Raw genomic sequence first — 25,438 nt, forward strand, 5'->3', positions numbered from 1 at the left:
TATCCAGGACCTAGATGACGCCTCCTCATGATCCGGAAACGAACTGAATAAGATAATAGAAGTGCCATCTCATGAGAGCAGATTGCAAGTTTATATGTGGACGGTCCGCAAGGTAAAGCATTAAAAACTAGGAAAATTCAATGCTAAAGAAAAATAAAACAGCCAAGTACTTTATCGAGTCTTAAGCCAATAGGCAAGGTAAATAATAAAAACTTGACAAATAAGTCAATGAATTGTCAATGAAATGCTAGTACTCAGCATATGAAACATGAAAAAGGTCTATGACATAACTGTGTATGCAAAATAAGCTGCAACAGCCTCCAATAGGAAGTCACCGTCTTCATCCGAAAACAGTTCAGCCATCCAATTTAAAAGCGGAAAAGAACATACGTGCTCTCCCAGCACCGGATCCTCTATCACCATCAGAGGACAGCTCGGTGGGTTTTCAAGAAAGCTGTGTTCCAAGAAAGACTGTGCTGCCGCCAGTAAATTCCAGGGACCAAGTAGTCCATGCATCAATGCCACAGCCATAATCCTTTCGCCAGGACAAATCAACTCGTGAGTAATGATAGGAGTCATCAGCTGATTAAAGTCGACGTCAGGAGAAACCGGTCCGCAGAGACACAAATCAATGGCCCAATCGAAATCACAGGTCAGGCAGTGAAATACAGGCTGGACACAGGTGAAGTAGGAGAACCGAAAAGATAATCCATATGCCGTGCTTAATATCGCCAACGGCATTGTGCCATAATATTCTAGCATGCGATTGCGGAACAGTGTCAGCAGCTGCAGGGTCGGAGGTTGCATAGGAGGGACATCCATATTTAAAAATGTAAAAAAGCACAAGAGCGTCTGCTGGTAATGCAAGTAAAAATGCAATCCACGAACCAGAGTGGAGAAAATGGAATGAAAGGGAGCAGGGATGACTCCAAAGATTTTCTCAAATGAAGTCACGAGACCACTGGTAACAACTTTAAAAAAGTGTGCCAGGGATTTTGTGGAGGATGCGTTAAAGATAGTCGGAAACATGTTGCTGAAATTGAAAGGCAAACCTGTGTACGGGTGTTCGCTATGTGAAGTACGAAAGTTTCACGGGCCGAACTCAAGGCCACCTCTCTCTGAGACAAAAGAGCTCTTATTCTTGTCATGCCGTTGAAACGTGTCCCAAGGTTGGTATTTGTGGCCAGATTGAAAACTCCCTATGTTCATGTGTGGGAGGAAATAGAACATTTCTGCAGCAAATAACCCGTTCACTTACTGTTACGATAAAAGGAATACTTTTAATTAACTCAGAACAATCTTCATTATTGAGCATCAAATAACTACCATTTTCCAACAACTTGAACGTGGGGATGATAGCAGGAACTGGCGTGCCTTGCAACACGCAAGCCATATTTGGTTGGTGTTTGTTGCATGAATCGTGTAACTGTATGTGCCTACACATTAGTGAATGATCTGGCGTCTCAGTGCATTCCTCTCCATTCAGATAAACTTCTTGATCATCTTTGAAACATCTGTATGTGTATGGAAGCGACCAGACCTCATGAACAAAAGCACTACCTAAAGGTTCATAAAGACCTATTGGTATATATTTCATACAATTTGAAAACTTATATAAAGCAAAAGGCAGCGTTATTAAACCGTGGATAAGGCATGTTGCCAAAAAACCCGCAATCCTCTGCTGATGATGTCACTGAGCATGTCATGAATGATGTAATATGTGACATCATCAGTAGTGGATTATGGGTAATAGTATCTCTAGTTTACTCCCCTATAGCTGTCTTTCTTTTAACATAAGTGTGTGTTTCCTTCCCTTATACTTACTGTTTTTGGTTCGCTTCCAGTTCGCGTACCAGCGAGCGAACTAGGAAGCGAACTAAGAGAAATAGAGGTTGGCACAGTTCCAAATATTGTACCAATTTTTTAATAACGGGGAGGTAGTTCTGAAAAGAACTTTTTTTTTTATTTTTCTGAACATTTTTTTACTGTTTTTGAATTTTTCGGAACAGTTTTATATTTTTTGGGGTTTTTCTTGGAGGGGGCAATGAAAACGATTCATTGTAAAGGGCTCAACAGGAGCAACAAAACAAAAAAAAGAAGTATTTATTATTTTGGGCGTTTCGGACAAACTTGCATATGATAGTCAATAGCTCTGTTGATCAGAGTGATGCTTCTTTCTCCGTAGGAAATGAATCCATCGCAAAATACGCAGGTGTGTTTTACTTCACCAAATCTCATTTGTATATTTGGCACCATCTCCCTGCCCTCTGGTCCCGTTACTTCCGGTACAACAGATCTTCTGGCCATAATAGGGAGATTATCTAGGTCGTTCCGAAACTGTGCAGCACTGTAGTTGTTAGGATGCCACCTAGTCATATGGCGATGCATTGTGTAGTTTCCGAAACTGTATTTTTTGTCGGTCCCTCTGGACAGTCTATCTTGACATATAAGGCAAGTTACGTATCTTGCATTTACTTTTTTCTGACCTTTGGGAATTTTAAAAAATTGCCAAATGAAGTTTTCTTTCCGGTGAGACGTCTTGGGCTGCTCAGGCAAAAACTGCCTCTCTTCGTGCTCGTCCTCCTGTTCCTCTTCTTCTTCTTCTTGTTGAATTACAACTTGAGCAGGTGGTCCACTCTTCCTTGGATGTGGTGGAGGTGGTGGGGAAGCACCAGCTGAAGCTACTAAAGAAGCCATTGCTCAGTGATCACAAAGGGTCTTTCTCTCACAATGATGAAAGTCAGAGTGAGGAAAGAAGGAGGGATTTTCATCATTTGGGAAAAACAAGAGTTCTCAACCAATCAAAAGTGTTCATTTTAGATTATATGACCTAGTCTTACATCATTAGGAAACCAAAAGTGAAATGAACCAATGAAAAGTGTTATTACCAAGTCACATGACTTGCTGTGTTTACGTTAAGCGCTTTGCAGGGCCTCCCTGTTTGCTTCCAGAAACCTGCGCTTTGGCACTCGCTTCGCGTACCAGTTCGCTAACGTAGCACGTCATATGACGTATCAAGCGACAACGTGGAACGTCATGCGGACGGGAGGCGTCACGATGTTGTTTTCTAACGCGGCACTTGCGGTAAAGAAACGTTTACCGGCTCGCGGTCTATTTCGCGGCATCAAGGTCAGCTAACGGGAAGCTTCCTGATTCGCGAAGCGGGAACGAAGAAAAAAAAATATTTAAAAAAAAAAATATTCATAAACATATAAAATATCTTTTTGGATTTAAAGAAGAATACATTTTACAGCTACAGATATTAGCTGTTAAAAAACCAATGAAATTCACAGAAAAAACCATAGGTTATAGACCATATATAGTTAGGAATTAGCATTTACAAAACCTTGAAAATTCACTGAAAAAACCATAGGTTATAGACCATATATAGTTAGGAAATAGCATTTAGAAAACCTTATTTTACTCACACAAAACCATTGAAATTCCATATATAGTTAGTTGCACTAACTATATATCGCGCACCTGCAATCCACTGCTGATGATGTCACATATTACATCATTCATGACATGGTCAGTGACATCACTGATGACATCACTGATGACATCTCAAATGACATCACTGATGACATCACTGATGACATCTCATTTGACATTACTGATCACATCACTGATGACATCATTCATGTGATGATACAATGAACCTCTTCAGACTCTAATATAACCTTAGATACACTCAGTGTAAACAGACACTCACAGACTGTCACTCATCCATGGAGTTACTCACACACCTAGTCAGTCTTGCAAAGAATCAATCACACCTCGATTTCCTCAACTATATAGTTATACACACCTTACTTATTGGAACATATAATAACACATATTTACTCTGTTATACAATCCCTGATACAAGTTCACAATAATCCATACAGCCACTCACACATTCACTGGCTCTTATGCACAGTTATTTATATATGTCAACTATCACATGTACTGTGTTTTACATATGTACTTACTTTGACATGTAGCACTGAGATATCCATTCACTCACCAATACACTCATGCACACAGTCAACCGCCCATACAGATGTTTCCACATGCACTTTTGAACCCATACATCTAGTGAATCAACTGCTCACACATCTATGCACAGAGTCATACACCTCCCAGACACCCACACACACACTCAGTCTCCCATACAAATACTTGGGCAACTAATCAATAACCCATATAGTTAGTCATATAGCTAATGATCAACACATGCATCAGATTACAAAACAACAGACACAATGATGCACAATTTAAAACAGTTTAGTCACTAACCCATGCACTCAGTGAGACACATTTAATCACTCACTTATACAGTCAGTCATGCACCTACTAAATCCTTCATCCAGACACTTATACATCCACTCATTCTTCAATATGTAAGACATATTTTAACTTTACAGAAGCATACAGTCACTGGATGTTGTCATCAGTGATGTCATCAGTGATGTCATTTGAGATGTCATCAGTGATGTCATCAGTGATGTCACTGACCATGTCATGAATGATGTAATATGTGACATCATCAGCAGTGGATTGCAGGTGCGCGATATATAGTTAGTGCAACTAACTATATATGGAATTTCAATGGTTTTGTGTGAGTAAAATAAGGTTTTCTAAATGCTATTTCCTAACTATATATGGTCTATAACCTATGGTTTTTTCAGTGAATATATATATATATATATGCACAGAGGCTCCTTCTCAAAGAAAAAGAGGCAGATTCCCAGGAGGAACAGGTAGGAGACACTTCTTTATTGGCAAAATTGCAAACGCATTTCGGCAGCTAAACTGCCTTCCTCAGCGCTCAAAGCGTCCCATGAGTTGAATGTCACGCTGCCTGTGAGTCCCTCATTGATGTTCTTGCTGGTGCAAGGTAGCTCCGCCCTTCTGATGAAGTCCTCGCACCTGTGGGCAGTCCCGCGTGTAGCGCAGGACTACAGGTCCCAGAATGCAGCTTAATAGATGGTTGGGACCTAGGTGCAGGGGAACGACTGGAGTGGAACAAAGTCATTGCGGGCTGGTCGGGGAACAGCGTGGACCCTTTGGGAGACTGTGATGTCAGTCCCGCTTTGATGTGCCAACTGGTAAGCGCCTCCTCCGGTCCCCCAATACCATCGCAGCCACGTCGACCTAGGAGTCCAAAGAGCAGGGGGTGGGCTACAGTGAGTCCTACCCAGCATGGGATGGAATATCCCAAAACTGCCAGCCTTCCTCCTTGGTTTCAATGGCGGGCTCCCAGCCTTTCCAACTAACGCTGGCAATACGAAATGAACTGCAAGAGTCCACAAAGTTTTTCCCAGTGAGGCTGGTACTCCCTTTAGCGCGATGGGGGTCTCTGCAAAGCGCCCCTGGGTGGCGCTAAATTGATGCACAGAGGCTCCTTCTCAAAGAAAAAGAGGCAGATTCCCAGGAGGAACAGGTAGGAGACACTTCTTTATTGGCAAAATTGCGAATGCATTTCGGCAGCTAAACTGCCTTCCTCAGCGCTCAAAGCGTCCCATGATTTGAATGTCACGCTGCCTGTGAGTCCCTCATTGATGTTCTTGCTGGTGCAAGGTAGCTCCGCCCTTCTGATGAAGTCCTCGCACCTGTGGGCAGTCCCGCGTGTAGCGCAGGACTACAGGTCCCAGAATGCAGCTTAATAGATGGTTGGGACCTAGGTGCAGGGGAACGACTGGAGTGGAACAAAGTCATTGCGGGCTGGTCGGGGAACAGCGTGGTCCCTTTGGGAGACTGTAATGTCAGTCCCGCTTTGATGTGCCAACTGGTAAGCGCCTCCTCCGGTCCCCCAATACCATCGCAGCCACGTCGACCTAGGAGTCCAAAGAGCAGGGGATGGGCTACAGTGAGTCCTACCCAGCATGGGATGGAATATCCCAAAACTGCCAGCCTTCCTCCTTGGTTTCAATGGCGGGCTCCCAGCCTTTCCAACTAACGCTGGCAAGACGAAATGAACTGCAAGAGTCCACAAAGTTTTTCCCATATATATATATGGTGAGAATCCTTTTCATCGAAAAAGAACAGAGGCCGCAAGGGGAAATCAGGTTGGACACAGCTTTATTTCATATAGTCCCAGCTCTGGCGAATACATTTCGGCGGTTGTGCCTTCTTCAGCGCCGTCAGCTGTTAAGATCAACTCTAATGTTCTCATTCTGTTTTAAATAATTGCCGGCACTTGTGTCCCTCCTTCTTACGCGGTCTGCGCACCAATCAGAGTCCACGTGCATTGTCAGTGAACTCCAATTCCCAGCATGCCCCATCATGGCATCCCGAGCTGGTGGCGTGGAGGAGTGAACATTCAATGTGTGCAGTGCAGGCTTCAGGTGAGTCGAGTGGGTCATGGAGCCGCTGAAACAAGTAGGGTCCTTGCTGCGTCCCCTTGAATACTGCAGCAGCCAGATGCGCTCGGTTGATGCATGAGAAGGGGCTGTCTATAGTCAAGTTGTGGTCCGCTCTGACCACGGAGATAGCCCCACTGTTTAACAAGCAGGTCTGTGTGCCGATGGCACAGAGAACGGAACAACGCACCCGTTTGGTCTGGCGTCACGAAGCAGCTAGCGGGATTCCTCCGCACAGCGACCCAACGGGATTGTGATGTTGGAGGGAGAAGGAAAAGCGATATCCACTTTGGACAGTATTTTGCTCCGAACTACAATATCCAGAGTGCCCTGCAAGCACACGCCCAGTGGTGCGGGACTAAAACCTCAGATCACCTGTGATAAACTGTGTAAGCTGCCCTTTTCCCCCTTATATGCCAGCCAGTGAACAAGGAAATATATCCGAAATGCGTTTGGCACTTGGCAGATTGAAATGCTGTAAGGACGTGTCCCTGCTTGCTGTTGCCTTCCAAATAAAAGGGTTATTGGAACGTTGTGCGTGGAATCTCCAACTGGGAGCAGTGTCATATGGAATATATATATATATATAGTCAAGATGTGAAAGGGTGGGGCCAAAATGATGGTGCTCCGGATCAGTACAGTGCACTTCCATGCCGTTTGTACTGCATGGGGTGATGTGCAATAGTTCAAACAGTTACACTGGACACAATGGCAGAAACTATGGTTGGTGCCTACTGTTGCAGAATACATTGAGTCTTGGAACTAACATTTTTAAAATTAAGCATTGCAACATCTGTTTGTTCCTGGAAGTCAAGACCAAAAACTGGACCTCCAACTGAACAGAAGGGTCATTGAGTGCTGGACCATATTTTACCCCTGTTGTCGATATAATTCATATCAGCACTAAACCTACACATATGTGAAGACTTTACCTGCTCCAGTCCTGCACCTCAACTTTAGTGCTTAAACAAAAAATTCTGTCAGGTGCAAAACTGAGTGATTCAAAGAATACTATTATTGTAGTTGAGGACCCCCCTCAAATGACAACACAATTCAGTTCAGAACCCCACAATTAATGACTCGGGGTCTTCTTCATTTCATTCTCATATTTATATGAATTAAAGTCATTCATTTAATATTTCTTATAATACAAGTAGACGACTGTCCAAATGAATTTTAGTGCAAAAACAGTGACAATAGTGAATAGTGATCAAGTGGTGAAATATGTGGGGATTACAAATCTATACATTCAATATATACAATATATACATATATACACAGTTATTTCTTTTTCGGAGGCCATTCCTGATGGATGTCTAGAGATAATACATTTCTTTAGGTTTTGGAATTCTAGAAATCCATGGCCTGTTGTGAGATGTCGACGTTTCGACCCTTCTGCGCCTGTGTCTAAGGTTGCGGCGGGTCTTTTTCAAGACAGGGTGTGTTGCACGACAGTCTGTAAATAAAGTAACAGATTGTGTGTCAAGGGGGGTGTGGGGGAAAAGAATTGTAAATCAAAGTGGTCGGGTAGGTCGACATGGCAGTGTGACTACTTACCCACGAAGGCAGGTCGTTTTGAATCGCCTGTGTAGATTGAGGCTCAATGGCCTTGAGATCTGTGGGCGAGAAGGAAGAAATAGGTCACCTTCTCACTTGGGGAAAGCTCGGGTGCATTACAATTAGGGGTTATTGTTAATGGAGAGCTTGGCTTTCAACATCTACCCCCAGTGATGAATAGGTCACCTGCTCCCTTGGGGAAACCTCGGGTGAATTACAATTAGGGGTTACTGTTAATGGAGAGCTTGGCTTTAAACATCTACCCCCAGGGATTGTGGGAACCGGGGCTGGTGAATGTTAATGTGCTCGATGTACTCCCTGTTGACCGTTCCAATGTCTTTACGATCAAGTGATGAGCGGAACGGAACTGTTCTATAAAATGATGAAACTGGAGCTATTAAAAATTAGCGGTATCGTCCCATTGTCAAAGTGCACAAAAGTAGTGCTCTAGGTGGAATAGTTCCCTAGCTTAGTCAATGGTGGCGGCCGGCGGCTTTCTTTAACGATTGCACGCATGCCGATTGCAAAAGAGCGTGCCCGCGACTCTAATCGAGTGGGGTGGACTTACGCAAACGGAGGGGGCGTCATCACCATACACGCCATTTACGTGATACACTGGATGATGCGCATGGTTGCCAGGTAACGACGCACAAGCGCCGACGTACGGGCGTCCTCGCAGCTCGCTGTATAATTACTGAATGACAAGGGGAGCCCGGTAAGCTGACACACCGCAGCAGACCCGTGGACCTCCGAGCCAGCGGTCAACTCCACTTCACAGTTTGGAAGAGGGTAAGTCCACTCCACTCAATTAGAGTCGCGGACACGCTCTTTTGCAATCGGCATGCGTGCAATCGTTAAAGAAAGCCGCCGGCCGCCACCATTGACTAAGCTAGGGAACTATTCCACCTAGAGCACTACTTTAGTACACTTTGACAATGGGACGATACCGCTAATTTTTAATAGCTCCAGTTTGATAATTTTAAAGAACAGTTCCGTTCCGCTCATCCCTTGATCGTAAAGACATTGGAACGGTCAACAGGGAGTACATCGAGCACATTAACATTCACCAGCCCCGGTTCCCACAATCCCTGGGGGTAGATGTTTAAAGCCAAGCTCTCCATTAACAGTAACCCCTAATTGTAATTCACCCGAGGTTTCCCCAAGGGAGCAGGTGACCTATTCATCACTGGGGGTAGATGTTGAAAGCCAAGCTCTCCATTAACAATAACCCCTAATTGTAATGCACCCGAGCTTTCCCCAAGTGAGAAGGTGACCTATTTCTTCCTTCTCGCCCACAGATCTCAAGGCCATTGTGGCTCAATCTACACAGGCGATTCAAAACGACCTGCCTTCGTGGGTAAGTAGTCACACTGCCATGTCGACCTACCCGACCACTTTGATTTACAATTATTTTCCCCCACACCCCCCTTGACACACAATCTGTTACTTTATTTACAGACTGTCGTGCAACACACCCTGTCTTGAAAAAGACCCGCCGCGACCTTAGACACAGGCGTAGAAGGGTCGAAACGTCGACATCCCACAACAGGCCATGGATTTCTAGAATTCCAAAACTTAAAGAAATTTATTATCTCTAGACATCCATCAGGAATGGCCTCCGAAAAAGAAATAACTGTGTATATATGTATATATTGTATATATTGAATGTATAGATTTGTAATCCCCACATATTTCACCACTTGATCACTATTCACTATTGTCACTGTTTTTTGCACTAAAATTCATTTGGACAGTTGTTTACTTGTATTATATGAAATATTAAATGAATGACTTTAATTCATATAAATATGAGAATGAAATGAAGAAGACCCCGAGTCATTAATTGTGGGGTTCTGAACTGAATTGTGTTGTCATTTGAGGGGGGTCCTCAACTACAATAATAGTATTCTTTGAATCACTCAGTTTTGCACCCGACAGAACCATTTGTTATATTAACCATTAACTACCCAGGTTCTGAGGGACACAGGGTTACCCCTTTTTCTTTAAAATAAACTAAAAGATTGACCCTGAATGTATAAAGGAGCTGTTGTATGTTAGCCTTTGTTTTGCTGTTGCTACTCATAAAATTCACGTTCCGCATATCTTCGCAAAGCCCACTGCTGGAGTGGTATGTGACTGTTTCCCAACTATCCAGCAGCCAGTCACACCTGCCAAAGAGTCTTTGCTGCGTAAATATTTGTCCTCTCAACTTCCTACCAGTACAGTAATATTGACAGAACAAAGAACTTGGGCTGGGCGTAGTTCGCGAAGTAGCGCTACGCGTAGCTATGCGAAGTGCAATTCACACTACGCGAGCTACGCGTAGCACTACGCGATCTGCGTAGTACCCTGTTCGCACTGTGCAAGATGCCATTTTCAATGATTGCACAGTGCGGACAAGCATCCGGCACTGTGCAATCATTGAAAACGGCATCTTGCACAGTGCGAGCTGTAGTTTTCTGCCGCTCGAGTAGATTTTTACTCGAGCGGCAGCTTTCTAAACGTGGACTGGTAGTTTCTCATCGCGAGCGGTTGCAAGCATACGCGACCACTCGCAATGAGAAACCTGACCTCCCCACGTTGAGAATCTCGCCGGGAGGTTTATTTTCCACGCTCGCGATCGGCAACTTGATGTTGCTGATCGCGAACGAGGAAAAAATCTCACAGGGATGTCATTTTGCGTGCTCGCGGACGCCAACTTGAGGTTGAGTACCCCGAGCAAGTAAAAAATTACGGCTGCACTACTCTATGCTACGAGTGTTTGCACTGTGCTAGGTGCAGTGCACGTAGTGCGAAGTAGCGCAAACTTTGCAAACTACGCGAGGGTAGCGTAGTGCTTTGCCCAGAGTTAAAGAGAACCCCGCAAGTACAAAGGTGAGCTGTATCCGCAACCAGTATTCCACTCTCACTCTGAGTTTGAGCTTATATGAGAGCCTGCAATTTAAAAACATACAACAGACTCTATGTGATGCCATTCCCTGTGGAGGCATGATGAAAAGGTTAAAATAATGTTCTGTTCTGATCTGTACTTGTGCAATATTGTGAATATGCTAATAAAAATAATGAAAAAAAAGTAAGGATACTTTTTGTAACAATACCGTCTAGATTGCAATTTGAATGTTATTCCATGCATATAAGTACAACGAATTCATGTGTTCCAGATAGTTAAGAAAATGATGATAGCCAAGAATAGAAAGATGATAATTCAATAAAGTCTCCAGATGAGTGTGAATCCATGTTTAATATGAACTGCTCAACATTCTAAGGCAACCTAGCAGTGGTTGCAGTAATCTCCTGCTTTCCTGAATATTGCTTACATAAGGTAAAGTACGAAAATAATTTAATGTAATAAGCTATTTAATGCATTCTTGCATTTGGATGCTTCGGAAACATGGATTTCACCAATCTATAAAATATTTAATGTTTTGGCAAACAAGAAAATAGAGGTCGATCGTTTGGCGGACACTTCACTATTGAAGATGTTCAGTGAACTAAGGTAAACTTTATTGGTAAGACTGAGAGAAGCCTAACTGTATTAATGAAAAACATGCTGATTAATGATGAGGCAGTGAAATTGGTCCTCTGTTGAAAGACATAAGCAGTAAGAAAACCATTGGCAATTTAAAAATAGCCTATCTGAAAATCCACATTGCCCTTCCACTCAGAGAAGAGAATCCCAAATTTGGGTCTAGCACTTAACATGGGAGATGGTTATGGTTAGAAGCTGATAAAGTGGAAATGTTCTATCCCACCTGGGGTACATGTTAGAGGTGCAATATAATCGCTTGTAGCCCACACCCGCATAATTTTCATTGTCAATGGTGAATTAGATTGTAGAAAGTGTAACCCATGGATGCATGACGTTATAACGCATACTGTTACAACGCATGCTTTTACAACGCAACTTTTACAACGCAGGATCCATTACAACGAATACCATTACAACGCAAGTATAGGTAAGTATATAATTTTTAAAAAAATGTAAGTTACTAAATTTAATATAATTTAATTTTATTTAATTTTAATTTAATTACATTTTTTTGTAATTTAATTTAATTTTTAAAAAATACCCCTTTACCCAAAAACCCAAACCTAGCCCTGAACCCTAAAAATACCCCTTTACCCAAAAACCCAAACCTAGCCCTGAACCCTAAAAATACCCCTTTACCCAAAAACCCATACCTACCCCTAAACCCTAAAAATACCCCTTTACCCAAAAACCCAAACCTAGCCCTGAACCCTAAAAATACCCCTTTACCCAAAAACCCAAACCTAGCCCTGAACCCTAAAAATACCCCTTTACCCAAAAACCCAAACCTAGCCCTGAACCCTAAAAAGACCCCTTTACCCAAAAACCCAAACCTAGCCCTGAACCCTAAAAATACCCCTTTACCCAAAAACCCAAACCTAGCCCTAAACCCTAAAAATACCCCTTTACCCAAAAACCCAAACCTAGCCCTGAACCCTAAAAATACCCCTTTACCCAAAAACCCAAACCTAGCCCTGAACCCTAAAAATACCCCTTTACCCAAAAACCCATACCTAGCCCTGAACCCTAAAAATACCCCTTTACCCAAAAACCCAAACCTAGCCCTGAACCCTAAAAATACCCCTTTACCCAAAAACCCATACCTAGCCCTGAACCCTAAAAATACCCCTTTACCCAAAAACCCAAACCTAGCCCTGAACCCTAAAAATACCCCTTTACCCAAAGACCCAAACCTAGCCCTGAACCCTAAAAATACCCCTTTACCCAAAAACCCAAACCTTGCCCTGAACCCTAAAAATACCCCTTTACCCAAAAACCCAAACCTAGCCCTGAACCCTAAAAATACCCCTTTACCCAAAAACCCATACCTAGCCCTGAACCCTAAAAATACCCCTTTACCCAAAAACCCATACCTAGCCCTGAACCCTAAAAATACCCCTTTACCCAAAAACCATACTTACCTATACTTACGTTGTAATGGTATGCGTTGTAAATGTATATGCGTTGTAAAAAAATGCGTTGTAATGGTATTCGTTGTAATGGATCATGCGTTGTAAACATTTCGTTGTAAATGTCATGCGTTGTAAAAGTTGCGTTGTAATGGGTGTATACCGTAACCCATCAATGCGTGTTGATGAAATATTATTTGATTTAATGTAAATGTCATTGCTTGTGTTTTAGAATATTGAGGCAAGGTTTAAAATAATGTAACACATAACTACTTAGGGTTAATAGTAACGTAATGCACTGACTTCCTACATGCTTTTTAAATGTTTATTTAAAAAGTAGGTAATTAAAATGGGTGTGTGAGCATTGTTCATGAAAGTTCTACTAAAATGTTAAACAATTGTATAAACTCTGGTTGCACATAATGTGTTCCACTTGTAATGTTAGCTTAAGTTGTAGGCTGGAAATCACATCGCATTTAGATGTTTTTGTATCTGGAAAATGTCCCCATAGTGGAAAAGTTTGTAACTGAAGACTATTGTAGAAAACATGAAATGGAGAGAAAAGGCTTATGGGATATTTGTTAATGTGCAAATTTGAGTATATGATGCACAGAATAAGAGACAATGCCCCATTTCCCACTGTCTTTTGGACAGAGACCACTAGATTGCTGACTTGCTATTCTTTACTGTACCTTTATGCTGCTTGACCCATCTAATGGAGAGACTTCTTAGGAAGACTCCATCACTGACACCTTTTCTCTTTGGAACATCTTGCTTAAATGGCTGATTTAGGGATGTTGCTTAAAGATTTCGAGTAGGGATGGATTTTCTAACGCTTTTCTCTCAAGAGTTCCCGATGCAAGGCAACCTGGATGAGTGTTTTTCGATCTCTGGTATACTGGTCACTGAACTTGTTGCCATTTTTATTTTGCACCGAGCCAATTTGTTCTGTTTGTTTGGATTTTTCCTGTTTTCTTTGTATTTCTACACCCTTCTGCTGAGAAGCACCTAAGTCCAGTTATTTTTGGCTTCGTAATCAAATTTTGACTAACCTTCAATTGGTTGTCACCCTGAATTATTGTGTATCTCTAATGAGGTACACTGTATCCTGAATAGACTAACAAGATTTATCTGAAGATATGGCTCAGCGCTCGGTTATTTAGAAGATCATGATATTACTCAATATAATTATACTACACAGAAGTCATTAAGTTCAAAGAACAGTTTAAATGACACAAATTTTTCATTAGGTGTATTTTGAAAACAATTTCTCTTTATTCATGTCCTCCGTCTTCTTCCATTAAAATTAGGAACTACAGTAGCCAACGTGTTTCGTCCAGAACGACTTGTACACCTATGGGGAGGGGTACTTTAGACTGCCTTAGGATGCACGGCAGACAAGACAGTAAACCACACTGACTTTCCTTCTGAATGTACACTAACATATGAGGCCTATCACAGGTCAATATCCAATACTGTAGAATCGGCTATGCACCAGGCTACCTGTGCGCAGTTGCTAGGCTGCTCATTACAGGAGTCTCCCATGTTCTGCCCTCACACGTGTGCACATACGTAAGCGCACATATAACCAGCAAAATGCTCCTTACCCTTGCTGCCTCTAATCAGCCTTTTCTTAAAAGGCGTACACTGGTGGTAAACACAAGCAGTCCATTTACCATGAGTTTATCGTGGGTGAGTCACAGGTTGGGATGCTCATCCGCTGTAAAAATGTCCATACCAGATGATCAAAAGCAAAATAAAATCCATGGCGATTTGATGGGTAGAACCTATTTCCTTACAGATACATATCCTGGGACACTACTATAGGGAAGTATGTGGACAATGAATTGAGATCCCTGTTTGAACAAGAGATTTTGTAATGACTCAAGGGCAAGCATGATGTGGTCATTTGGATGAAGCTAAATACAAGTGAAACAGCATGGGTTTCAACCATTTTGCAGCTTGATGAGGGCCAAACTAGGAAGTCCAGTGTACAGACTGCTACAATTTTCCAGATTTCAAAGCTCTTCTATCAGTTGTAATCTTGCATGAAAATAAGGGCATTTTTACAGCATAGTCTCATTATGACATATCCTTCAGTATGTGTTTCCAACAACTATTTCGCCATTCTACCCATTTCTTCCTTCCCATAAGTGTGATTAATTTCCGTCTGTTTGTTCTGCTCGTTGGCAATGTGCCCCTTGCCACTCTATTGGGTCCTATTCAACTGCTTTCTTCTGTTCTCTTAGAACTCAACAGGCTCTCTGCCCACTACAAATTCTGTGTTGGTGCATAAGAAGGAAGCTAATCCATTTCATGCTTACAGAAGATTCACACAGAAACAATTCACAAATAATAAATTCAAATGGGTATTCTTTGCGTGGTAATTTATCTTGACAGTCTGGCAAAGTTGCCGTCATTATTCACAGAGATTGGAAATCCGTGCTTTAAAGGAAGCACTCAGTTCACCTACAGATGTTTGTTTGCTGACAATATGCTGGAATTTTGTATTTACATTTCTTTCTGAGGCACAACAACTGAACATTCTTGATAAAGAAACAGCCGTAAATCTCTGTGTTGCCAATTGAAATAAATAGAAAAAAAACCTTTTATTGTTCATTTATTTACTTTTTGTAGATGTTTATGAGCCAGACCCAGAGGCGCAGAATGCTCTAAGAGTAGACCGAAATGTGGGTGATGTCTTCAATATCTTAGGAAAAGAAAAATTCCATCTTCTGTGAGTACTAATGTAAAGATATATAAACACATTCTTCCTGGTATACCTGAGTAACTGAATTTAATTAGGAATCAGTATTTCTCTAATACCTTTCTTTCCTAAAAGTAGACCAGTTAAGGGTTACAGCAACAAGGCAGAGCTAAATTTGACAGGAGGGTGGAAGACAGGGAAAGGCTGCTTTCATTGCCTTCAAACTGCACACTACATATATTAAGGAAAAAGACACAATGTGCATTAAGCTCAACATTTAACTTTACTCCACCACATCGACAACCTTTACAGTGACAGCCTGTCACTTTGAAAAACCTATTAAATCGATATGAGTTTTACACTGACTACCATGATCTCAAGATGACTGTATCGGCCCAAGTCGTAGGACTAGAGGTGGGATAGCAAGTCATCTAGGTCAAGGTCATGGCAGATTGAGATAAGAGCCATGTTGAAATAAAGGTATTGTTGATGAGAAGGCATTGTAGGTATTGCATCTCTTTACATCGGGTGGCAGAATTTGTATTAGCTTCTAGGTTCATCCTTTCTCTGAGGTAAATTTGATTGAAAATACTTGTGAATTAAAACGTAGATGGAAACGTTCTAAAATAAGGACACGTTTTGCCTCTGGTATTAGTACATTCTTTGGCTGCAGACCCATCATCTTCAAATCTGCCATTAAGGCAACAGAATTTGAATTGGGTTAAAAATGTTCCTGACCCTGCTTTTCAAAGTATGACGAGGTCATGTGTTCTGTTTATCGATCACGGACAGTAGGATCCTATGCATTGATTTCCCAATAAAAATCAATAAAGTGGTGTTTAAAAAAACTATATTTGATGGCATAGACTGAAGTTCTAGATTCCTCTTTGTGTTCGAACAGATATTCCCCCCAAAATGTATTTTGCTTTTGGGTTTAATAGAACGTTTACCTTTATTAAAGATAACAGTTAAAGTCTGAGATACCTGTTTAGAAAGGAAATCGTAAGAATGCACCAATAAAAGTACCCCTTCACATAAGTGCAGATTTAGAACTCTTCCCTATCATGCACAGTGCACACTTCTGTATTGAGGAAAGGAAGACCTGATGTACAATTTCTTGTTTAATTTATTTTATCCACTGTGGAAAATGCATTATCCCAACAAGTTTATGTGTCTTTCTATTTTCTTCTGGCTCTGGAAAGGCATTCATTTCAGCTCATTGATGGCAGGCCTGGCTTTGGCTCTGGTGGTGCCCAGGACAACAATCTGTTTTTTGGCATCCTCTCAGTGACCTTCTTCTCCACGGATTCCCTCACTGTCCCACTACAACAGTGCCACTCATTGCTCCTCGTCCCCTCTCTCACGTGTATTTCATTTGCATTAATGTGCTATTCATACTAATTTACTGTGTCACAGTACTGTACATCATACACACATTACACGTGTAAAACAGTCTACTAATATTAACCCTATAACTACCTCTAGACAAACTCCAATCTTCTGCAGCAGGCACATTAATCACTGGAGTTATTTTTACAATGTTCTTGTTGCCTGAAAACTGATCCATCGGATGCACAGCTCTAAGGCCGGCCTTACTTGCTGGAGTAGCTGTCTGAAGTGATTACTGTGCGAATGCTGATATTTTATAGCAATGGTTTTAATTAACTGCGCTAATCAAATAAACTTGAAACTTGAGTAGCTGTCTGGCCATTTTCAGGGTGGGAAAGGATTGGAGAGAAGTTTATGAATGGTCACAAATTCCTATGTTTGTGGGCTTTAAAAAGTCTACGGGGCAGATTTATGATAACTGGCGCATCCCCAGGGATGCGCCAGTTATTTTGCGCCGCTGCTCCGCCACCCATGGTGCGCCGCATTTACAATGCGGCGCACCATTGGGCAAAAACGGCACAGATGCGTGACGCATCTGTGTTGTAAAGGTGGCGCATTGCTGGAGTTGCGTCGCAAGCGCGACGCAGCTCCAGCAAGGCTCGGGGGTTCCCCATCTTTACAATGCTGCGTCAAGACCTACGCCTGCTTCAAGCAGGTGCAGGGTTTTGATGCAGCATTGGCCTGAAAGTGACTGAGTGAAATCTTATAGACTTTTGCGAGGCGCACCTGGACCGGAACGCCCATCCTGCGCCGGAACGCCCACAAGTGGCGCAGGGCTTTACAACGTGACGCATCTGCCTAGATGCGTCACGTTGTAAATGGGTCGTAGGGATGCGCCACGTTTACGCCGCAGTTGCGTGACGCAAACGTGGCGCATTCCCAACATAAATCTGCCCCTACAAGTCTAACCACACTTTGATCATCCCATTCCTCCCTCTGTTGCATTAAACCCTGCATATTTGCATCCAGTTGAAACATACAATTATGCAAGAGTAAATGCCTTTACTGCTTTTAAGTCACCTTTGTGAAGAGCGATAAATCCTGCCATTTCCATTCTTAAATTTTATTTATGAGCACGTGGCGTTTGGAATTGGGCCCTGTGTGTATTGGTGTCTCGCCTCACCTGCAGTAGATGACCAATATAGACATAACCAGCCATTTGGACTCTAGAAGGCCACGTGGCTATTTATGTCATGCCATGGGCAACTAAAAACAGAAAATGACTTCCAACCAGTGGTAACCTGAGCTCTTCTTTAATTGTGTTCTCACATTTCATCTGCTATTAGGCTAGTTTCTCCAGCTCTCATATTAACAGTTTTCTCTATGTTTTTCTTTTTTGGGGGAGGGAGTTCTCTTAAAATTGTGAATTAACACGTTTCACTGCACAGTACAGTAGACGTTGATGGCTTTCTCGTGTACTTCCCTCACTCTAGCTTTACATTTTCGCCAACAGATATCTCTTGTGCATGGTTATACCTAAACTATATAAACTCCTTCTCATTTGTGAGCCACAGAGGGGGTGAGACATGCCTGTAATTGTTGAACCTCTTTGAGAGACGAGGATATTGCAGTAATTATGGCGGATTAACCTTTTTTACTACATTATTCCCACCACCAAGCATTTCTTTGGTTTGCCCCACATAATTCCACTACTTCTTCACATGCTTGCATTTGTTTCTCTGCAACACGCCACTGCTTTTTGTTTTGTTTGTTCACTCTCATCGAGGTTGAAAATCTTTCTAAATACCTTGTCTAGGACTTTCTTTAAAATCAATTTGTAAATGATTAGGGAAATTCCGCCAAAGTGCTGAAGTTGCTTTTAGAACTGACCTTGGCCATCGGAAAGGTGCTGTAGTGAAGCGTTTGGTCCTGATTGGTTTTAAAGTTCAACCCTATGCATCATCGATTGAATTCTCCCTTCTCTGGAATTTTACAGGCTAATGGGTGTTTGATGGTGAGAATAATTTACCCTCCAAGATATTCATGTTCTACTTTGTGTTTGCTTTGTTTAGATTTTGATTACAGCTTGGTTCTATTTCAGGGGCATTGTTATGTTTTCCCAGTATCTTCAAAAGTGCTCTTACGAGAAGCAAGTGCAGCGTGCCAAAGATTTCACTGAACTTGCACAGAAGTGCTCTACAGGCACCAAGACTGCGGATTGTAGAAAACCAGCGGTATGATGCATCTTAATTTTCTTTTCAATTCTACTGGGACATTGTAGTTGATTTGCTTGCTCTTTGTGATTGGTAGACTTGCATTGTTCTTCCGCAGCGGCTGATTGGCTATTATGTACCATTTTCAGCCCAGGTAATACAACTTCCTGTTGAATTGTCTTGAATGCAAAACACAGAAACCCATTACCATGGAAAAAGTGTCAAGAAAAATATAACCATGCCTTTGAGGAGAAGGAGGTAAAGAATGCGATGGGATCTTCACAGGAATTGCTTGGGGGGGGAGGGGGGGAGGGGGGGGGGGAAGAGGGTTCGATAGGTTACTCCCAAAGGACGGGAGTAATGGTGAGGAATATAATTTAAAAAGTTGAATCTTTTTACCGTGGTGGAAGTACTGGGGGGCTTATAGCACCACCGGGGTGTCACTTTTTTGATGCACTGGAGGTGCAATGGGCTTGCCCACATTTCCAAGGCCAAGTAAAGCCACCCTGCGTGACTTTTCATGCCTTGTAAATATGAGCCACTTTCATGCATTACTCTGTGTGAAAGGGGTGCTTCCATGCAACATCCATGGAACTTGACACATTCTCAGATTTACAACATTTTGTAAAACTGAGAATCCGTCAGAATCCTACTCCTCCTACTTTATTTCTTCTCTTTTTTCCTCTTTCTATGCATGCTGCATTCTGCAGCACATGTAGAAAAAGGAAATTGCCATTAATGATTGTTTTTGTGCTAGAAGGTGTCCATTCCTGAACAAAAACAATCATCCCAGCAGCGCAGGCACCCATGCAAAATGACACAAGAGTGCCTGCACTGGCGCATGGAATCCAATTGTGCGCCAGCGCAGGGGAAAGCACAGGAATGATTCATATTGTAGTTAATACGACGCGTCCCTGTGCTTCGAAAATGATGCCGCACATCGCAGCTAAATGGCTTTCAGTGCTGCGTGTGTCATTTTCTTTTAGATGAGGCCCAGGGTTTCTTGGTAACTAGTTTCCTTCTTCCTATACAAATCCATTGCTATGCACTATTTTACAAACCAACAAAAATGTCAATAGCTAATGCCCAATAATGCCATGCATATTAATGCAAAAAAACAACAAAAATGTTATTTGAATTATTCTGCATTGTTAACATATAGCAATTGTTAGGACTGGGATTTCTGGTTGGCTAAGGCTTACGCCAAAGCCAGGCAGAAACCAACATTCTAGTCAGGGCAAGGGGGTCACACGCCAAGATAACCCCTGCTCACCCCCTTGGTAGTTTGGCACGAGCAGACAGGCTTATCCCGGAGGCGATGTGTAAAGCATTTGCGCACGCACACCACAGCAACAACATCCTAGGCACACCACAAAAGGAACTTGACACAAGATTATATGAAAATAACTTTTGTATTGTCAAAACACATCAGATAGTAATCACACAATATACATTGTGCCAACTGGCACGGGCAATATTCACAAGGGATTATTTACACCAGGACAGAGCCACGTGGGCCACTGTCAGTATCAGCACTTAGTAGAACTAGCACTTAGAATAACTGTAACACAAACTGACAATTGTAGAACACCACCAGTAACCACTGGTAAAGGTAGGTACACACTACGCAATACTAATAACCATAGGCCTAGATCATGCAGGGACACAAACTCACTAGTATAATATTCTAGGCAAAGTAAACTTCTAAGCATGAGCACCTTTAGAAGTATAACGCAAGCATAAAGGCAAAGCACATTACGCAGCAATCACATTTAGGCCTAAACAGTATAACTACAGTAGGCAATCTCCTCACTAGTCTAATTACATTAGACCCTACCCCCTACGCATAACTCACATTTAGGGGCGTAAGTCACAGTGAAGTAAAATCTCACTAACACCAACCTCCATAGGTAAAACCATCTCTAGAGGTATCATCATAGGGTGCGTAAAACATACTAAATGCATTACATTTCCTAGCACCACATTTAAAGCACATATCACCTTTAGCACATAAGTCACAATAGGTAATTATCATCACAAACATAGTTGTAATCACATTGTGCAAAAATCACTTCAGGGCCTTGCGCCCTATCCAAATACCACATCCACATACCAGCCCCCCTGGCCAACTGGCCACCTCAAGAAGGGGCTCAAATGCCCTGTGTCCAGAATGTCAGGGCGCCCACTACTTGCTGGGCAGCTGGGACAAATCACAAGGGCCTAAACGTTGCAGCTGGCACTAAGTGCTGCGCAGCTGGAGAAGGCCGGCACCTCCATGCCACTTCTGTCCCTCTCAGGGACTCTCTCTCCCTTGGCGCCTAAACGGTGCAGCTGCCCACTAATTGCTGGGCAGCTGTGGCTGTAAAACTGCGACATAGGCGCACACTGGCCCTTAAGACAAACTGCGCCGCAGGGGTTGGAGCCACACAGGCTCTGAAGCAGCTGAGGGGCGTTGGAGCCATCTGGCTCTGCGAGTAATCATCCCCCAAAGGAGCACACTAGCTCCGTAAACAATTATGCGCCTTGGAGCCCTCTAGGCTCTTAAAATAACTATGGCCCACAGGGGCACAAACACGGGCCCCTCTGGCCCTCGGGGGCCTTTTAGATAATGTAGGGCCATCGTTGGAGCCACGCATGGCTCGGAAAACAAATGGGGGGTGGGAGAGCCACCTAGGCTCCATAGACAACATTCCAGCGAGGCGGCCAAGCTGGGGGAGATTGCCGCCGCAAGAAGAGATGGTGATGGTGCGGAGGGGCGGCCGGCACATTGACGGTGCCTGCCCCTCCACGCTGGATATGAGGAGTCTCCCCCGCCGCGACCCAAGTGCCACCCAATGAAATGCAAGTAATTCGAATCACCCTACAGGGGAAGACAAGCAAAGAACATATAATACTTGTAAAGCTCTATCTGCACCCACATGATAAAAACAAAGGGAGTCAACAACTAAGGGAGGAGCTGGTGAAAATAATAACACCAGAGAAAACAAATACCTGGATCCTCACAGGGGACTTCAATCTAAACATGCTGAGGAGATGAGTCGATGACATCCACTCAGAGGAGGATCCATTTGCTTGGGAGGAAATGCCCCAAGACATTAAGACAGACGGAAGACCCCCAAACATCTCGAGAAATCTATTGTCGTTCTTAGAGCAATTAGGCTCACGCGCATTAAACGGCAGATTCCCTGGAGATCGCCCACAAACAGCAACATTCAACAACGCAGCAACAAGGTCCACAGTTGACTACACATTTTGTTCTCACTGCATGTTCACAAAAGTAAAAAACTATTGCATCGGGAGCGTAGATTTCAGCGACCACTTACCCCAGGAAATCACTGTAAAAATTTCCCTCAACAAACACATTCTGCTCAGAATATACCAACAACGAGAGAAGAGTAAAATGTAGTACCAATGATCGTGAAGGACTCCTCTCTTTAGCGAAACAACTCTGGGAAGAAGGGAAAGCAGCCAACCCCGACATAATTGGAGGCTGGGAGGCATTCACAAATGCCCTATGTAACAGCTACGGAGATATAAAGGGCTACTCCCGAAACAGGAGAATAAAGTGTCATCAAAACCTACGGCCAGGCTCCAACCGATGGAATAACACAAAATTAAAACAGCTAAAAGCACGGAAAAACCTCACATTGTGGAGGCTGAAGAAAGACCAGACGGCATTACAAGAGCTGAGGCAGCTAAAAGCTACTCGCAAAAAACTTATTTGGCAAAACAAAAAGGAAGTTGGAGAATACCTTTGGGCTAGACTCCTGAACGACATCAAAAATAAGAACAGCGCACAATTTTGGAAGAAGATTAATGCTCTATCTAACCCGCAAGGTCAGTGCATCAGCTCCAATATCACAGAAGAAGCATGGATAACTTACCTCGAACCTCACTTTAACAAAGAACAGACTCCCCAAATTGGCTTAAATAACCCTGTGCCTAGTATGGAAATTCAACCGCTCCACCCAAACCTTAATGCAGACCATGGACAGAACTTCACAATTACAAACACTCAAGTTCACAAAAGATTCTTGAAAGGTAGACGTGAAAGAGCTCCTGGCCCAAACGGGATTCCACCCATATTATTCAAGCAAGACCCTGAATTTTGGGCTACAGTTCTAAAACCGATCTTCGATAGAATCCTGCAGACGTCAATATTACCAACATCGTGGAGTGGCTCAATAATCTCTCCCATTTATAAAAAAAAAAGGCAACAGGAGCGATCCAAAGAGCTATCGGTTGGTAGCTCTTTTGGACAATGAAGCCAAATATTATGCCGGGGTACTCCTTCAAGAATGAACAACAGGGGCCTCAGAAATTAAAGCAATACCCTACAATCAAACTGGTTTCTGTAGAGACAATGGCACTGCCGCTAACATCTCTGCCCTCTCATTAATGATAGACGCTACACTCTTAATCAAACAGCCTCTGTACATCCGCTTCATCGATTACAGTTCAGCATTGATCACATGAACAGAAATATTCTGTGGCAAAAACTAAAAATGTTAGGTATCCCAGCATTGCTCCTAAGACAACTAATTCTTCTGCATAGTAACACCTGGGTACAAGTAAAGTTGGGGGCAGGACACCATCTTTCGAAAAAGATGAACACAACTTCAGGATTAAAACAAGGGGGTGCATTAGCTCCGACACTATTCAATCTATTTATGGCTGAGCTTTCAGTCCAACTCAATGGAAGCAACGCGAATGCCGCGAAGCTAGGAGGTCGCCAGCTATCCAACCTCCTATACGCAGCCGACTTAGTACTCATCAGTCGCACACCCATAGGATTACAACGCCTGCTGGACATTACATCTCAATACTCAGATACCAACAAACTAAGCATCAACCAAGACAAAACAAAAGTCATGTGTGTAAACCACCGGAAAACAAACATAAAATACGACTGCCACCTGGCAAAAGTCAAGCTTGAAGTTGTACAAGACTGCAAATATCTGGGGATCATGATCGACAGCAAAGGCAATTACAAAGCACAATTTGAGGCAATAAAAAAGAGGGGATTAACAACAGCGGTAGCATTAAGAAACCTGAAAAATATAACCGCCGGTCCAAGCTTTCTCCCTCTGACCAAGGTGATACATGCCAAACTTATTCCATAAATTTCCTATGGAAGTGAAGCCATGAGAGGGAGGGACACGGAAACATTGAATGGCACCATCGCAAGAGCGCTGAGAATAATATACGGGTTGCCTGGATATACATCTCCAGCGCAAATGACGCTTGAATTCGGGATACAAAGACAGGAGCTAGCCAGATAAGGAGCTTTTGTTAAAACCTGGTTCAAGATCAAAAAAGAGTGGCCAGAAACATTAAACTTCTACTTGTGGAAAGAAGTAGAAACTACAGAAACTTGCCCAGCTAGATATTTCTTGGACACTGCACTGGACCAGCTGGGGTTACTGGAACTCTGGGTAACGTCGGGGACCAGGGCAAGCTTAAAAAAAATCATTAATAATATTGTTAAAAAACAGTCTATCTTACAAGACAAAGTGGCCTTGGCAGAACGCTCACAAATCAAATCCCACATACAATCCTACAGTAAAGCGACTCCTCAAGCTTACCTCCTTTCTAACTTCTCCAAAACCACCAAAGAGAAGTTTCTGAAATTTCGGTTAGTTTATTACCATCTGCCCCCTTGGCTGCGCACTCCAAAGCCAGCAATGTGCCGTCTTTGCGGGGAAGGAGAGTAAGACATAGTCCATATCATAACCATTTGGTGTGAGCTGATGCGAGAGCGCCGGTTAATACTTAGACCTATTTTCAACAAAAATCAAATACAGTTGTGCAGACAAGCGGTGCTTGCAAGCTTCTCTGGCAAAGACACTCAACTAAGCTGCTGCCTGGTAAAAATTTTAACTGCAGCTGATCTTTAATTAAAACAGCGCATACATCCGTAACAGCGTTTTAAGCACATAAATTCAAGCATTTTTGCACATGTAAGCCTCAAAGGAAAGCATTAATAGGCTAACGATATGATACTTTTTTGCACAAATCAACGGATGTTGAGGCGGCACTAAATCCTTTAAATTTGCATCTTTCAACATGTCATCACTCTATAGCCAAGACTCTGAAAAGGGAGGTAACTCTATCTCACGAACTGCTGCTAATCTCTATTAACAAAAATGAAGAAACAAGATTATGGGTCATCAAGGCCGGGGGAGTGGATCTGTTCCACAATCGTAACGTGTGTTTTTAACTGTGGCTATCAGCCTTTTTAATCTGAGGTTTTATTGCTTACAAGAGATGGTCAATTCTTGTAATGGTTTTAATTAACTGCACAATAAACAAATTACTTACTTACTTACAGAAAAAGGTCCCAAAAC

General features: G+C 42.7%; 1 protein-coding gene across 2 annotated transcripts in view; it reads left to right on the forward strand.

Moving 5' to 3' along the window:
• Positions 1 to 25,438, forward strand: part of LOC144818526 (serum albumin-like) — a 510,759-nt gene that overhangs the window by 41,924 nt on the left and 443,397 nt on the right. The window contains exons 2-3 of one of the 2 annotated variants that reach the window (XM_078676035.1): positions 15,480 to 15,579; positions 18,980 to 19,112. The exons of the other annotated variant lie outside the window; for it this stretch is intronic. Coding sequence (XP_078532161.1) covers positions 15,480 to 15,579; positions 18,980 to 19,112 — 233 coding nt within the window. The remainder of the gene's footprint in view (positions 1 to 15,479; positions 15,580 to 18,979; positions 19,113 to 25,438) is intronic. 2 annotated transcript variants of the gene reach the window in all.

The sequence above is a fragment of the Lissotriton helveticus genome, chromosome 2_1, assembly GCF_964261635.1.
Source record: "Lissotriton helveticus chromosome 2_1, aLisHel1.1, whole genome shotgun sequence".
Classification (NCBI taxonomy): domain Eukaryota; kingdom Metazoa; phylum Chordata; class Amphibia; order Caudata; family Salamandridae; genus Lissotriton; species Lissotriton helveticus.